General features: G+C 36.2%; 1 protein-coding gene across 1 annotated transcript; it reads left to right on the top strand.

Annotated features, from left to right (window-relative positions):
• Positions 1-124: 124 nt before the first annotated feature.
• LOC130048376 (uncharacterized) lies at positions 125-18038 on the top strand. The gene is made up of 8 exons (XM_056145028.1): positions 125-340; positions 2762-2872; positions 7377-7827; positions 8570-8681; positions 11629-11785; positions 12920-13054; positions 17305-17361; positions 17788-18038. The coding sequence occupies exons 1-8, from the start codon at positions 238-240 to the stop codon at positions 17877-17879; spliced, it is 1218 nt and encodes a 405-aa protein (XP_056001003.1). The 5' UTR covers positions 125-237; the 3' UTR covers positions 17880-18038.
• Positions 18039-18093: the final 55 nt, after the last annotated feature.

Genomic DNA, 18093 nt, shown 5'->3' with positions numbered 1-18093 from the left:
TATATAATTCAGTATTTATTTTGGATGTTAAATATAAAAGTGGAAGTTTTATTTTGCGCATTTTAAAAGCTTTGTTCGGAAATGAAAATGTTGCATAGTTACAGTTTTCATTTACTACCCATGTTCTTAAACCTGTTTGAGAAACGTAGAAAACTTGGAAAGTGGAGCACGTGTATTCGTGTATTGACTTTAAAACTGTTAGTTATTCAAATCACACCAGTCATACGTGTAGGTTTAATGATTTCAGACAAAATCGGAAGTTCTGCCGCATCTCGAAAATCAAAAGATGTAGATGCCAACATTTATTGGAAAGCAACGAATGGAGAAGTTGAAATCCCGGGTAACTGCAGTTAACCTGTATCTATATTTTGCATCCTTATGTATGCATGTAGCGCATCACATTTTGCAGAGTTTCCGAGATAGAGCAATGCTTGAAGGACATTGGAATGCATGGTCGAAAGATGTTACTTTGAATCTGAAACACACAAGAAAATGAATTATAGAGTGAAAATAATTGTGATTCAGTCGTCCATTGGATTAGGGTGAAAAGTAGAAGGACCCTGGATCGAGTCACAATATAGCTTCATGTGTTTTCGGACAATAGTCTCAGTTCATTAAGCGAATATGTCTTGCGGCATGACCGTGTTTGAGGGCAAAGCAAACGATATTGGCAGTAGTATCTAGATCCATAATGGGACAAAAAATATCCCGAAATATTAGCACCTAACGTGTGAGGACATAGCTCAATCAAAGTATTCTAACTTTAGGCATTTTTTATCCGCCTATTCATTGAACGTGGGAAACGATATGCAACTGATGTAAACAGTACATTGTGATGTCATATTTAGCGTCAGTGTTTAGCAAATACACAAACCTAGGAGACATGGCACAATCATGTTAATCAAGGAGTGATCATATATGATTAAGAAAATAAGATTTACATGCTTTTACGGAGTTTTTGTAACATCTCAGAACGACGTGAACTTGGGTATACGAGATACAAAATGGAGAAATACATGTCCACATGCTAGTATTCGAATTGACGCCATTGGGACCAAAATTTTCAAGTTCCATTGATATGGTTTAATTTTTCATTAGTTTTCTATATTTTCCTTTTAAACATGTATATATGTGTTACCTGTAGGGAGAGCTCTGCTCTCATGGCTCTTCGGGCTGTGAGAGGGCTTTGCCCTCTATAAATAGATACATGTTTTGGCTGGGGGCTAACCTGCAATGGACTGGTGTCCCATTCAGGAGGATTCTGTATCCTCATTGGAGATTAACAACAAGAACACAGAGGATACACAACAAACTTTTTAGCCTCCATGTCTATGAATAGGTCTGAATACAGAGGAGTATCTCACAATATGATACATATCATGATATATGAACATGTGATATGATAATTTATGTATCACATACAATGCAATTTTCATAAATTAGAAGACTTCTTCGATTTTTTTGTTTATTTTGTAGTGGTAGTATTATTTCTAAAATAAAAATCACAAGACTTACTCGGATGTACATGTCAAAATTGGGCTATCCGGCAGTCTTGTCAGTCATTTTTAATGAAGGACAGATTCAAAACATGTAGCCTTATTGTTTAACTAGGTTTTTTTTCCATTCGCGTAGTATTTTTGTAGATTTATTACAGAACAAGATTTCTGCTTATCTTTACAAGTACCAAGATGGCGACCTTGTGGCCAATTCGGTACACAGCAGGAGCAAAGCCTGTTGCAAAACTGATTTTTATTTTTAAATCTTCAAGACTGACAGAAAATTATTGGTATTCAGCCCTGAAATCTGAAAGACTATTTCTCACTTTTGACTCATCTGTAGTGTTTTTATAATTATGTTACATTATTGTAGTTTATGGAATGTAACAAGTAACTGTTACAAATAAAAATTACTTGAATAATAAAGAGTTAAATATACTCTCAATTTCTCCAATGTACTCAGAATCATTTTCGATTAATGACAGACTGATATGATTTACAACTATATCACGATACATGTATAATACTGCTGATATGATACACATATCATTCAGACTTGTGATCAATGAAATCAATATATTTTCTTTGTCATGGCATAATTCGATTTTAATTCTACATGTACAATTATAATCATTATTGTATGACATTTTTATTTCTGTCATAAAAATGTTGTGTGGTTGATCTCTTCAGGCTGAACATATCGGAATCTTGGGATACATTTACAATGCTCAGATGTTGCATGACTTCAATAGAATCATTTTATGCACAAGTTGATGAAATGAGTGTGAATTTGAAAACAATTCATGATCTTCATGTGTCTCCAGTTCTTTAGATATTTAATGATACAGCAGATGAGATTTGTAATTTATTATACACTGACACACTTATTATGTTATACTTAATTATTTATTTCTTGTGGGTTGGATTATCTCTCGCAGGATTAACATGTACTTTTTAAGTTGGTTAAGTCAGCCCTTCTAGTCCACCTGAATGTTCGACTAATTTCACACTCTAGTTATGAACTGTATTATTTTGAATTACAACAAGGTGACCCAGATGAGCAGTGACTTGATTGGATAAGTTATTTCACCATTGCCACAATGTAAATGTTAGATTATAATTACTGTATTCATATCCAAAACATATAACACACACTCACCTGGGTAGAAGTTCTGCAGAAATAAAATAATGATATATATTTCATAGTAGCATTTATATAAAGATTTAAAATCACCAATTATTAATTTGCATTCTGTATCTTCTAGAGAGTGAGGATACCATTGACAGTGACATTCTGAAGATTGCAGGAAAGATTTCAAGAAAGATAGAAAGAAAAGAGAGAAAACACAGAACGAAAGACAGGTTGAATGGAACAGGTTAGATTTTACATCAACTGAGACGTTGATAAAGACATGAAAACTCTAGCTGTTTGATCTACAATGATCTGTTTGATCTACAATGATCCAATTATAAAATGGAATTGGCCCAAATCAATATTTTATTGATGTCATATTTCAAGTCATATTTGAAATATGATTTAAAATGTAAGTAAGACTTATAAATCATCTGAAAATATGCAAGATCAATTTTTTTAAGTAGTTTTTTTTTATACACCCATCAAAAAGGGGACATATATTATGGCGTCTGTCTGTCTGTCCATCTGTCAGGATGTTGTGGGTAAGATACAGACTGAACTGTAAGCATCAGGATTTTACAACTTGGTGCATTCAATCACCATGATGAAAGGAAGATGCCAATATTGTTTTTCAAGGTCAAGGTCGTAGTATCACTTGGTAGGAAAAAATTGTAGGCAGGATACAAACCGAAATGTAAGCTCCAGGATATTGCAGCTTGGTACATTTGATCACCATGATGAGAGGAAGATGACTACTGTCTTTTAAGGTAAGAGGTCAAAGGTCAAGGTTGCAGTATCAGTTAGTAGGAAAACATTGTAGGCAGGATACAAACCGAACCGTACACTCCAAGATATTGCAATTTGGTACAGTTGATCACCATAATGAAAGGAAGATGCCTTTTATTTTTCAAGGTCAAGGTCGCAGTATCACTTAGTAAGAAAACCTTGTAAGCAGTATACAGACTGAACTGTTGGGGCTAGAACCGTCAAACTTCGTACACATACACTTTATGCCAAGTGAAGGGTGCCTATTGTTTCTCAAGGTCAAAGGTCATAGTAGGAGGATACAGACCAAACCGTTGGGGCGAGGACCATCAAACTTTGTACACATACATCTTATGCCAAGTGAAAATATTACATAGAGAGAAAATGATTTGTCTGTTTTTATGATGCAAAGGAAGTATGTCACACCCTGATGATTGCTGATACTACTTGAAGCCAAGTTCTACAAATCACAGTGTAAGAAAAACACCCTCTATTAGCTTTTCATGGGCGTATTATGTACCATTGGCGGTACTCTTGTTAGTTTACAGGGTTCGAAATTAACTTTTTCAAGCACTAGTCTGTACGGACTAGTCACTATTGATGTTCACTAGTCCGCAAAGCATTTCACTAGTCCGTCCAGTATATCATTAAATGATCATTTTATTCAATAGTATTTAATGAAACCAAACACATCACAGTTGCAAGCAATTCATTTTCTGACACCTTCAGAAGAAAAAGACCACCATACTTTATTTTGCATTCAAGATCTTCAGAAGCATACAGTAACTTCTGAGTTAATCCTTTTATAAACGTCCATAAGTGCGTTCGAGATCGACGTTCCCATTGTTTTCGTGCTCAGTTCTTACAGTCATAGGAGTTCAAAATTTTATCAGTAAAGTCAATAAAATTCACTCGATTTACCAAGCCATGAACTATAGTGTTACAAACTCCTGTGTTTGAGTCGTGAATGACGAGAACATGTGCGCACAAGCGTGCTTGTTCTTAGATCACACTACTTGCAGTTCTTGCACCTCGAATCCGTTCTCGTGATGCGTACTTGGAGTTCGGAATTGGCAGGAATTTGTGCTCATTCGAAGAATGGCGGTCTCGAACGCACTCCATGTGTTTGAAAGATCAGGATGTCATAGTCACGCAAACACTTAATCATTCAGGTAATAGACCATAAGTTCAAACATCTAAGAAACTCAGACAAATCTTGCTAAAATCTTAACCAATTCAAGATTGATTTCCGGATTTTCACTAGTCTGTACGGACTAGTGCTATAGAGAGTTTACTAGTCCGACACGTTTTTAGCTCACCTGAGCTGAAAGCTCAAGTGAGCTTTTCTGATCACCCGTATTCCGGCGTCCGTCCGTCTGTAAACTTTACACATTTTCAACTTCTTCTCAACAACCACTGGGTCAATTTCAACCAAAGTTGGCACAAAACATCCTTAGGTAAATGGAATTCTAAATTGTTAAAATAAAGGGCCAGGCCACCTTCCAAGGGGAGATAATCAAGAAAAGGTAAAAATAGGGTAGGGTCATTAAAAAATCTTCTTCTCAAGAACCACTGGGCCAGAAAAGATGAAATTTATAGATAAGCTTTATTAGGTAGTGCAGATTCTAAATTGTTAAAATCATGGCCCCCGGGGGTCGGATGGGGCCACAATAGGGGGTCAAAGTTTTACATACAAATATATAGGGAAAATCTTTAAAAATCTTCTCAAGAACCACTGAGCCAGAAAAGCTGAGATTTATATGAAAGCTTCCTTATATAATGCAGATTCTAAATTGTTAAAATCATGGCCCCAGGGGGTCGGATGGGGGCCACAATAGGGGGTCAAAGTTTTACATACAAATATATAGGAAAAATCTTTAAAAATCTTCTTCTCAAGAACCACTGAGCCAGAAAAGCTGAGATTTATATGAAAGCTTCCTGATATAATGCAAATTCTAAATTGTTAAAATCATGGCCCCCGGGGGTCGGATGGGGCCACAATAGGGGATCAAAGTTTTACATACAAATATATAGGGAAAATCTTTAAAAATCTTCTTCTCAGGAACCACTGAGCCAGAAAAGCTGAGATTTATATGAAAGCTTCGTTATATAAAGCAGATTCTAAATTGTTAAAATCATGGCCCCCGGGGGTCGGATGGGGCCACAATAGGGGATCAAAGTTTTACATACAAATATATAGGGAACATCTTTAAAAATCTTCTTCTCAAGAACCACAGAGCCAGAAAAGCTGAGATTTATATGAAAGCTTCCTTATATAATGCAGATTCTAAATTGTTTTTTTGGTGGGTTTTTTTGTGGTTTTTTTTTTATATAGTTCAGATTCAAGTTCGTTAAAATCATGGACCCCGGGGATTGAAGGGGGACATCAAAGTTTTACATACAAATTTATAGGAAAAATCTTTTAAAATCTTCTTCTCAAGAACCACTGAGCCAGAAAAGCTGAGATTTATATGAAAGCTTCCTGATATAGTGCAGATTATAAATTGCTAAGATCATGGCCCCCGGGGGTCGGATGGGGCCACAATAGGGGGTCAAAGTTTTACATACAAATATATAGGAAAAATCTTTAAAAATCTTCTTCCCAGAACCACTAAGCCAGAAAAGCTGAGATTTATATGAAAGCTTTCTGATATAGTTCAGATTCAGGTTTGTTGAAATCATGCCCCCCTGGGGTAGGATGGGGCCACAATAGGGGATCAAAGTTTTACATACAAATATATAGGGAAAATCTTTAAAAATCTTCTTCTCAAGAACCATTGGGCCAAAGAAGTTCATATTTACATGAAAGCTTTCTGACATAGTGTAGATTCAAGTTTGCAAAAACCATGGCCTCCAGGGGTAGGTTTGGGGCCATAATAGGGACTACGGTTTTACATGCAAATAGATATGGAAAATCTTCTGATATGGACCAAGGTGACTCAGGTGAGCGATGTGGCCCATGGGCCTCTTGTTTACTAGTCTCGGACTTACGGACATGAGGTAATTTCGAACCCTGGTTTATGATCTCCAATCCTGACAGATGAATGTGAACTTTTTTGTATTGTCTTACATTTGGTATAGTCTTATTGTATATACAGTACATGTGACATTGTCTTAGATGTGACATTGTCTTACATGTGACATTGTCTTAGATGTGACATTGTCTTACATTATTGTTAATATGAATTTGACATTGTTGTACATGTGACATTTCCCTTACATTTGACAATATTAGCTCACCTCAGCTGAAAGCTTAAGTGAGCTAGCTGCTATTCTGATCCTTTTTTGTCTGGCGTCCATCTGTCTGTCAACTTTTAACATATTCAACTTCTTCTCCAAAACAACTTGGCCAATTTCAATCAAACTTGGCTGAAATCATCCTTGGATGAAGGACTCAAGTTTGCCAAAATTAAGAGACATGCTCTTTACAATGGGAAGATAATCAAGAAAATGCAAAAATAGGGTTGAGTCATTTAAAAATCTTTATCTCAAGGACCAATGGTCCAGAAAAGTTGAAACATAGTCTTACATGAAAGCTTCCTGACATAGGGTAGATTCAATTTGTTCAAATCATGGCCCCCAGGTTGGGTGGGGTCACAATAAGGGATTAATTTTTTATATATAGATATATAAAAAAAAAAACTTGTTGAAATCTCAAGAACAATAGGGCTATGATTAGTGAGTCATGTTGATATGCAAGAATCCCCAGGTAGTGCATATTCAAGTTTGTTCAAATAATGTTCACTAGGTGTAGGATGAGGCCACAATAGTTGCATATCAGTATCTTGGTATTATTAAAATCCTTCATCCTTAGCAGTAAATGTGTATTGATAATTTACCCGAGGCCAAAGTTAATCGAAGCCAGAGCTATTAAATGCCAAATTGATCTGCACCCATTATGAGGGTGAAAATTTATTGTTCGTTGTGTGGGAATACTTCAATATTTCATATATTCACTTTGTGTTATTTTTTAATGACAGCGAATGTGACACATCAAAAGCAGAATCCAAACCTTAGTCCTGTAATGCCATCAGACAGAAAAAGAAAGTCTAAGCAGAGGATCGAATCTTCAGATATGTCTCCCTCAAAGAAGACACAAAAGGAGGAGTTGGAAAGTGTGCCTTCTCCCAAAAAGAAAGTGAAACATAAAGTATCGCAGGGTGACAATGAATCTGTAACTACGTCAACAGACAATGGTCTGTCCATTTCCTCAACCAGTGAAACATTCTCTTCACGAAAGAGAAAACTGAAAGACAGTGAAGATAAGGACAGATCTGTGTCTAGTAAAAAGAAAAAGAGAAAAGAGGAAAAGTCAAACTCTAGAGATGATGTCACAGAATCTGTCAAGCGTGTTGTGGACTCTGGTGGTTCTGACGAGAGTGACAGTGAAGGAGCACCAGCAGGGAACCCAGCACAGCTCCACGACTTCAGGTGAATGGTTTTCTTCTTTCAAAATCAACTTCCTGAAACCCTGGCGAGCTCCATTTTACAATTTAGGTCTTACAATTAAGACCAATGTTTTTGATTTTGAAAGTATGGCTGTACTATGTACGTGATTTGCTAATTATCCCCTCACCATTTATTGTGAGAGTGGATATAGTAATGGAACTGTTTGTGTATGGGTTAGTGGGTGGGTGTAACACTGAGTTTATAGACACACTACAGGCCACATTTTTTTCCTTGATTGATTTGATCTTTACAGGTAGCTTTGTTATCAAGAGAGGAAAAACCATAATAATTTTGGAGTCAAAAGGTCAAACTGAAAGGTGAAGGTTACTACAGGACTTCATAGAAAAAGCTTTTAGACACTCATTGCAAGAGGATATGCCCCACCTTATCTGACAAGCTTATGGAGTTCTTGTTGAATTTTTTAATTCTTAAAAAGTTCAGCATTTAACTGATTGCAAAGAGTATTTTTGGTCTTGATTAAAATCTTTTGTAAAATGGGCCCCAGGAGTTGATTTCACGAAATTTCTTATTTTAATAAATGGTATTTTTTAATTTGTCCTGACGACTTGGTGATCTTTATATATGATTGTTTGCATTATTGCGAAAAGTTACCATCTGAAAATAAAAGAAATTTTATGTATACTTGATACATCAAAAAACTCCTTTGCACTTAGATCTTTGGCTATAAACGTATACATATAGTTTATATTAAATTATTTTGTAGATTCCAGAGGAAGGGTTTTAAGCAGGTTGATGCATCCTTCACTAAAAAACCAGTTTTGTCCGAAAACCTACCAAATGACTCGGAGCTCTGGTTAATCACAGCTCCATGCGACGTAGGTGTTTGTATTTGATGTGATGTAGGTGTTTGTATTTGATGTGATGTAGGTGTTTGTATTTGATGTGATGTAGGTGTTTGTATTTGATGTGACGTAGGTGTTTGTATTTGATGTGATGTAGGTGTTTGTATTTGATGTGATGTAGGTGTTTGTATTTGATGTGATGTAGGTGTTTGTATTTGATGTGATGTAGATGTTTGTATTTGATGTGATGTAGGTGTTTGTATTTGATGTGATGTACATGTGATGTAGGTGTTTGTATTTGATGTGATGTAGGTGTTTGTATTTGATGTGATGTAGGTGTTTGTATTTGATGTGATGTAGGTGTTTGTATTTGATGTGATGTAGGTGTTTGTATCTGATGTGACGTAGGTGTTTGTATTTGATGTGATGTAGGTGTTTGTATTTGATGTGATGTAGGTGTTTGTATTTGATGTGATGTACATGTGATGTAGGTGTTTGTATTTGATGTGATGTACATGTGATGTAGGTGTTTGTATTTGATGTGATGTAGGTGTTTGTATTTGATGTGATGTAGGTGTTTGTATTTGATGTGATGTAGATGTGATGTAGATGTTTGTATTTGATGTGATGTAGATGTTTGTATTTGATGTGATGTAGGTGTTTGTATTTGATGTGATGTAGATGTGATGTAGGTGTTTGTATTTGATGTGATGTAGATGTTTGTATTTGATGTGATGTAGATGTTTGTATTTGATGTGATGTAGATGTTTGTATTTGATGTGATGTAGGTGTTTGTATTTGATGTGATGTACATGTGATGTAGGTGTTTGTAGGCAGTTGGTGTTTTTACTCTCTGTGATGTGGTGTTTCAGTATTGCCAGATTCTTCGTTATGTTACATAAACATTTAGTGTATCACATGTATTTGTACTCTGTGTGATGTGAGTGTTTGTATATCATGTGGTGTTTGTAGTCTGTATGATGTGAGTGTTTGTATATCACATGATGTTTGTACTCTGTGTGATGTGAGTGTTTGTATATCACATGGTGTTTGTAGTCTGTGTGATGTGAGTGTTTGTATATCATGTGGTGTTTGTATTCTGTGTGATGTGAGTGTTTGTATATCGTGAGTGTTTGTATATCACATGGTGTTTGTAGTCTGTGTGATGTGAGTGTTTGTATATCACGTGGTGTTTGTAGTCAGTGTGATGTGAGTGTTTGTATATCACATGGTGCTTGTAGTCAGTGTGATGTGAGTGTTTGTATATCACGTGGTGTTTGTAGTCAGTGTGATGTGAGTGTTGGTATATCAGGTGGTGTTTGTAGTCTGTGTGATGTGAGTGTTTGTATATCACATGGTGTTTGTAGTCTGTGTGATGTGAGTGTTTGTATGTCACATGATGTTTGTAGCCTGTGTGATGTGAGTGTTTGTATATCACATGGTGTTTGTAGTCAGTGTGATGTGAGTGTTTGTATATCACATGGTGTTTGTAGTCAGTGTGATGTGAGTGCTTGTATATCACATGGTGTTTGTAGTCTGTGTGATGTGAGTGTTTGGATATCACATGGTGTTTGTAGTCAGTGTGATGTGAGTGTTTGTATATCATTTGGTGTTTGTAGTCTGTCATCTTCACAAGTCAAGGGTTATTGATTCGTTACCTCGCACTAACCCTTGACATCAGTCGCTATTTAAAAGTTGGGCTCGAGAAGAAGAATATGATTGGTTTGCAGCCTTAAGCTGCAAACCAATCAGACAACGGCTTTTATAATCGATCGAAAACAAAACTAAACAGTAAACACGCATGGCGACGGCATTATGGTGTAGAATTTGTGGTCAATTAGTACAAGACAGATACCGTCGATTGATTTTCGGGAGTTCGTTTTGCTTGAAGAAACAATTAGACGAGGTTTTGGGGTATGGGCCGAAAAAAAATGATGGGTTTGTCGACTATGTTTTAACAAATTAAACAAATTGTCCAAAATAATGGGAACAACTTCGTAAGATAGCGATTTACCACTGCCAGTTTTAGTCCCAATAAAAACATCTTTTCCTTCTCTGATACATGATATCGAAAGCTTTTGGTTTTCAGTCAAATGATCGATTTGATGTTTTTCACATATCTTTTCGTCAACGGACGCCATTTTTTACTTTCTGTTTATTCCCTTACCAAACTTTCATCTGAAACAAGAAATCCCATTGGCTGATTAATTTTAGCGTATTGCGTCATCCTCCTTCTCGAGCCCAACTTTTAAAGAGGACTGATGTCAAGGGTTAGTGCGAGGTAACGAATCAATAACCCTTGACTTGTGAAGATGGTAGTCTGTGTGATGTGAGTGTTTGTATAGCATGTGGTGTTTGTAAGTGTTTGTATATCGTGAGTGTTTGTATATCACATGGTGTTTGTAGTATGTGTGATGTGAGTGTTTGTATATAACATGGTGTTTGTAGTCTGTGTGATGTGAGTGTTTGTATATCATGTGGTGTTTGTAGTCAGTGTGATGTGAGTGTTTGTATGTCACGTGGTGTTTGTAGTCTGTGTGATGTGAGTGTTTGTATATCACATGGTGTTTGTAGTCTGTGTGATATGAGTGTTTGTATATCACATGGTGTTTGTAGTCTGTGTGTTGTGAGTGTTTGTATATCATGTGGTGTTTGTAGTCAGTGTGATGTGAGTGTTTGTATATCATGTGGTGTTTGTAGTCTGTGTGATGTGAGTGTTTGTATATCATGTGGTGTTTTTGGACCTCTGTTTGACTAGATGATTCTACAGCCAGTCTTTTTATTACATATGCTTTTATTTCCTTTTTGTTCTTTCTTCAATAATTAGAAGTTCTTAGTCTTCAATATTTAGCAATATAAGTATCTGATATTTATTTATCTGTTGATGTTTAATTGAGACACACACCAGTACACCAGTACCAGTGAATGCATGTAGGAGCTTTCATGGATTGTAAAAGTATTCAAAATTTTTATTTTGCAGTTAGATATGTCAGACTTGCACAACCAGAAACTGTCTTTGTCTGGTAAAATGACAAATCTAGATTTTTCTGATCAGAAGTGTGATGTTGCAGTGTGTCGACAACCATCAGAGTTATGCCCCTTGGTCATCAATCAGTCCACAGGACATTTACAGCAGGGTGAGTGGCCAGAGGTTCAATAGATCTACATACAGCATACAGAGGTTCAATAGATCTACATACAGCATACAGATGTTCAATAGATCTACATACAGCATACAGAGGTTCAATAGATCTACATACAGCATACAGAGGTTCAATAGATCTACATACAGCATACAGAGGTTCAATAGATCTACATACAGCTTACAGAGGTTCAATAGATCTACATACAGAGGTTCAATAGATCTACATACAGCTTACAGAGGTTCAATAGATCTACATACAGTGTACAGAGGTTCAATAGATCTACATACAGCATACAGAGGTTCAATAAATCTACATACAACATACAGAGGTTCAATAGATCTACATACAGTATACAGAGGTTCAATAGATCTACATACAGCATACAGAGGTTCAATAGATCTACATACAGCATACAGAGGTTCAATAGATCTACATACAGTATACAGAGGTTCAATAGATCTACATACAGAGGTTCAATAGATCTACATACAACATACAGAGGTTCAATAGATCTACATACAGTATACAGAGGTTCAATATATCTACATACAGCATACAGAGGTTCAATAGATCTACATACAGCATACAGAGGTTCAATAGATCTACATACAGAGGTTCAATAGATCTACATACAGAGGTTCAATAGATCTACATACAGCATACAGAGGTTCAATAGATCTACATACAGTATACAGAGGTTCAATAGATCTACATACAAAGGTTCAATAGATCTACATACAGAGGTTCAATAGATCTACATACAGCATACATGTACTGCCTCATGTTGTTGTTTATGTATGAAATGGAGATTAAAAATTATTTTTACCCTGTGCATTAAATTCGCTAGCATCTCATACATGTGAGTTTTTGAGATTAGAGGCAAATTTATAAGCTAATAACCTAAAGCTGTTTTGTAAAGTAAATGCACAGGCTAGATCCAAAGAAACTTTGCATGATAATTTCCATGTCATTGAGAACATCAATGCATAACTAATAAACACGAAGTCAAACCCTGGTGGTGTACAGCTGATTTTAGTGAATCCAGACAGTTAAACTCCAGACCGAATTGTTCGGATGAAATATCCAGATATGTTGAAATAGATGACATGTCGGATTATCTTACAGGAAGCAGTTTTGTGGGCCAGCTACAGATCATGAGCAGTATAGACATCCCCCCTGTCCCCCACATACAGACCTCTCCAAAGAAGGAGCACACCATTCCAGACACCCTCAGACAGAGATTTGTACCGTTTGGAGCAGGTCAGCACACTGGAATGTTTTCTGGGTCTTGTTTTGTATTTTATGTTGTTAAGGATGTTTGTTCCTCAGGGCTGTTCCATTAAAACATATGAGGTACCCGGGGAAGGCACTTTAAAATTTGGGTAACCACCCATAGAAGCATAAAAATATAATGAGGGATCACTCACAGAAGCAATTTTAGATAGTGCGGCACCACCCATAGAAGTGAAATAAATTTGAAATACACCTTTTCTTTAACTTCAATATGTATGAATGACTATTTATAACCCCTGAATAGAGGTCTATTTTCAGATGTTCCCAAGCATGATAGTAAAGAGAAGAGTATCTTGGGTGTCATCACCATTCAAATAACTGGCCATCAATGAAGCTTGATCATAGAACCATCAATTTATTTTATCAAGACGGTCTTTCTTAAACATGATGAACTAAATTAATTTTATAAGTCTACCTGTTCATAAAAAGTCTAGTATTGTAAATGTTCAAAAACAACTATTAAAAGTTTTAAAATTGACTAGTATTTTGAGTATTAAAAAACAAGAAAATGTGTCTCTTTACATAAATAAAATGATATTCTATGTTTCTTAGTCAATATATAAATTTACAATCTGCAACTTAAGATTTGTGAGGCTCTATTCTACCGTTTTCAACAATTTCGATAAATTCCAATTTCTCGATTCATATTTGTGCGCCATGTTTGATGTACTGAAGTTTCAACTTCCGATTGTCAAGTCATTTGCATATGTCATATAAAGTAGTATTTACATTAATGGACAAGTATGGAGGCGAAAGCTATTTCGTCGGTATTGAAAAGGTTTGAATTTAATATCAAGTTAAAAACCGAACAGCAGAGTGTAAATTCTTTCTGCAACAATATGATTTTCCTTTCTTTGTCGAAGTGGCTCAAGTAACTACATTTTCGCGCCGATTGTCAATGTTTAGCTTTTTCATTAGATCCATCTACGAGATTTCGCGATAACAAGCATGGCGGAGCAGACGAAGAATTTTGCATGCTGTACAATATATTTAATGAAAAACACCTTTATTAGACATGCCCGAGCACAAAGTTGGTACTCCTTTTGGTGTAAACAACATTTGGGACTAATACACAGTGCAGAGTTTATTATCGGTTATTCATAAAATTATTTTGCACCATTACGGAGATCCTATGGAATTGTAGCCTCATCCCGAAAACGTCAGAATAAAAAAAATTGGATAGGGCTACATTATTGCAGCTAGAAAAAATCAAAAACCGTTTCAATGGACCACGAGCACGTTTCGTTTTCCATTTTGGACAAGGGAGATAATCCTAATTTCCGGTCGCTATAATTTTAGAGTCAAACTGGAAACGATAACCGGATCGCGGAACCTCATCGACCGAGATAAAACGAAGACAGAAAACGGCGTTTGTTTCACATTCTACTTTCAACCCTTCCCTTCTCTTGTTGCATTCCTCTCAGTTTCGGTAAAAAATAAAGAATTTATCGAAACAACCACCCACAGATGCAGTTTTCTGGCAGTAGGTACCCACCATATATGCAATTTTCTACCAATGACAAGCACCCATAGATTTTTTTTTAATTGCCGTCCCCGGGTACCTCATATGTTTTAATGGAACAGTCCTCAGCATTAAAGTATTTTTTTTAAATGCATACTTTTATTCATATATGATGAATTACAAAATCAGAGAGAGAAAAGTGGGGGTCTATGTGCTGACTAATGAGCCAGATGGCATTGAATTTGACCTTTTTGCACTTGAAATTCAATATGTAGCTGATTCAGATACAGTGTATATGCTTGTTGTAATCAGCATGATTTAATCTCCATAATAAATTTACTATAGTCTAATTTAGCTAACATAATGACAAAAATTCTTGTTACATCTCATTTTGTATCAGTTGTTACCTATTTCAATTTGCACTTAAAACATTTACAGGTAAAATGTTGATAAATTTTACACATGCAAATTTTGTCTTTCTGTAAAAAATGTCCAAGTCTTAAAAACCTTTTTATGCCCCTGAGATCGAAGATTGAGGGGCATATTGTTTTTGTCCTGTCTGTCATTCTGTCTGAAACTTTAACCTTGCTACATGTAATAACTTTTGAACAGTGTGTGCTAGAGCTTTGATAATTCACATGAGTATTCCTTGTGACAAGACCTTTCCGTGGGTACTGAACCTTTTGACCTTGGCATTTGATATACTTTAAAAAAAATTGACATTGGTCATAACTTTTAAATGGTAAATATTAGAGCTTTCATATTGCACATGAGCTTTTCTTGTGACAAGATCTTTCTAATGGTACCAAGATATTTGTCTTTGTGACCTTGACCATCTTTGGAATTGGCCATTATCGGGGGAACATGTGTTTCTCAAACACATCTTGTTTGAAACTGGTTTTTAAGTTTTTGGATTTGAAAGCAGAGAATAAGGAGGACTGAAAATATATCTGTGATGCTGAAATGAAAATCTGATCAACACTAAAATTTATAAGACCTGCTCAAGTTGCTATGCTAACCTCAGGAGCGTACATCTTTAAAGTAAAATTAAACTGTGATTTAGATGGTCATTCCTCAGAGGCGAACTGTTAATGTATTAGTTTAAGACTGCATGTACTGGATATGTGATAGACATTTTACACAGACTTGTACATACAGTGTCTATATGATGTTTCGGTGACATGTTAAACAACTTTCTTGATTCATGGGGATTCCTCAAAAGTATGGGGTCTTAAGATTTATTATACCCCCCTCAACAAGTTGTGGGGGGGGGGGGGTATACTGGAATCGGGTTGTCCGTCTGTCCGTCCGTCCGTCCGTCCGTCTGTAGACGCAATGGTTTCCGGGCTCTAAAGCATTATCCTTTCCACCTACAGTCACCATATCATACATATGGACTACCCATGGGATGAAGATGTTCCCTATCGATTTTGGGGTCAAAAGGTCAAAGGTCAAGCGCACTGGACATCGAAGTAGCAATATGGTTTCCGGGCTCTAAAGCGTTATCCTTTCCACCTACAGTCACCATATCATACATATGGACTACCCATGGGATGAAGATGTTCCCTATTGATTTTGGGGTCAAAAGATCAAAGGTCAAGCGCACTGGACATCGAAGTAGCAATATGGTTTCCGGGCTCTAAAGCGTTATCCTTTCCACCTACAGTCACCATATCATACATATGGACTACCCATGGGATGAAGATGTTCCCTATCGATTTTGGGGTCAAAGGTCACGCGCACTGGACATCGAAGTAGCAATATGGTTCGGTTTGTCATGCCATTTGTTTTTTACACTCAGAAAAGAGGTAGTTTATACCCATTACCAACACCCTTTGGGAGATTGGGGTAAGCGGGGGGTATTCTTAGTGAGCATTGCTCACAGTACCTCTTGTTGTACACTGTATGTAAGGATGGAATCAGGGTTATTCACCGTGAGGTCAGAGTTATCACTGTGAGATCAGAGTTATCACTGTGAGATTGAATCAGGGTTATTACCATAAGAATGAATCGGGGTTATCACTGTGAGATCAGAGTTATCACTGTGAAAATGAATCAGGGTTATCACTGTGAGATCAGAGTTATCACCGTGAGAATGAATCAGGGTTATCACTGTGAGAATGAATCAGGGTTATCACTGTGAGATTGAATCAGGGTTATCACTGTGAGAATGAATCGGGGTTATCACCATGAGAATGAATCAGGGTTATCACCATGAGAATGAATCAGGGTTATCACTGTGAGATTGAATCAGGGTTATCACCATGAGAATGAATCGGGGTTATCACCATGAGAATGAATCAGGGTTATCACCATGAGAGTGAATCAGGGTTATCACCATTAGAATGAATCAGGGTTATCACCATGAGAATGAATCAGGATTATTACCATGAGAATGAATCAGGGTTATCACTGTGAGAATGAATCAGGGTTATCACCGTGAGAATGAATCAGGGTTATCACCATGAGAATGAATCAGGGTTATTACCATGAGAATGGAATCATGGGATTTATTATAAGTTTGTAAAGATTGGATATGGGGATTCTTTGTTTCCCAATCCAGAATGTGAAGCTCTTATTGCATGATCAGAGAACTATTTTTAAAAATGGTCAAAATGTGTACATCATATTTTTTGGGATACTTCTGTGTTTATGGGCCGAAATGACTTAACATGTGTATGTTATTTTCCACACATAAGTGAGCTTCATCTATGCAGTTTGTAGTGCTTTACATGTAGTTTGGTTTTGATTTCAGATGATCCAGAACCTGTTGTAATGCCGAAATCTAAGAAGAAGAAAAAACATAAGAAAGGTAGACATTTTATCCATCACCTATCACTTAGAGATTTATAGTTTGATTAATGACTGTAGCAGCTAAAAACAACAACTTTAATAGACATTTTATGTCCCCGCCACAAAGTGGTTGGGGCATATGTGGCGGGTCATATAGTTTTACCCTTGTCCGTCCTTCCATGACACCCAGTTTTCCAGACTTTTTTTCTAAACACATAGAGATGTTGAATTTATGTGCAGGTCTATATTGCCCATCAAAATATGATTGCAAAGCTAAGAATTTCTGGGGAAAATATTAATGAAACTTTAGAGAGGAAAGGGACTATGTAATGCAAAAACATGTAACAACAATGACATTCTTATGCCCAGTAATTGTATGATGACTCTCATGAGTCTTGTATGATGTGGCTTTCCTTGTTTACATGAATGTATTATGTTACCTTAGATCACAAAGAAGTCACAGACATTGATCACAAAGAAATCAGAGAGGTGGATCACAGAAAGCAGAAGAAAAAGAAGAAAAAGAAAAGGGACTGATTCTTGTCAACATGTTTAAGATAAATTTATGACATTTTGTGTTTATTTGTTTTGTGTTTGTCTCTGTATCAAACAAATAGAGTTTAAGACAATGGATAATTATATTGTGTTCATGAGAAAACATAAGTTTTGGGGGAAATGTAAAAAGTGATCACCAAATTCTTGTGTAATTGTTATCATTATTCTACAATCTAATTATAGATGTTAGATCCTC

The sequence above is a fragment of the Ostrea edulis genome, chromosome 7 (genome assembly GCF_947568905.1).
Source record: "Ostrea edulis chromosome 7, xbOstEdul1.1, whole genome shotgun sequence".
Classification (NCBI taxonomy): domain Eukaryota; kingdom Metazoa; phylum Mollusca; class Bivalvia; order Ostreida; family Ostreidae; genus Ostrea; species Ostrea edulis.
This window is presented reverse-complemented; position numbering and strand designations above follow the sequence as displayed.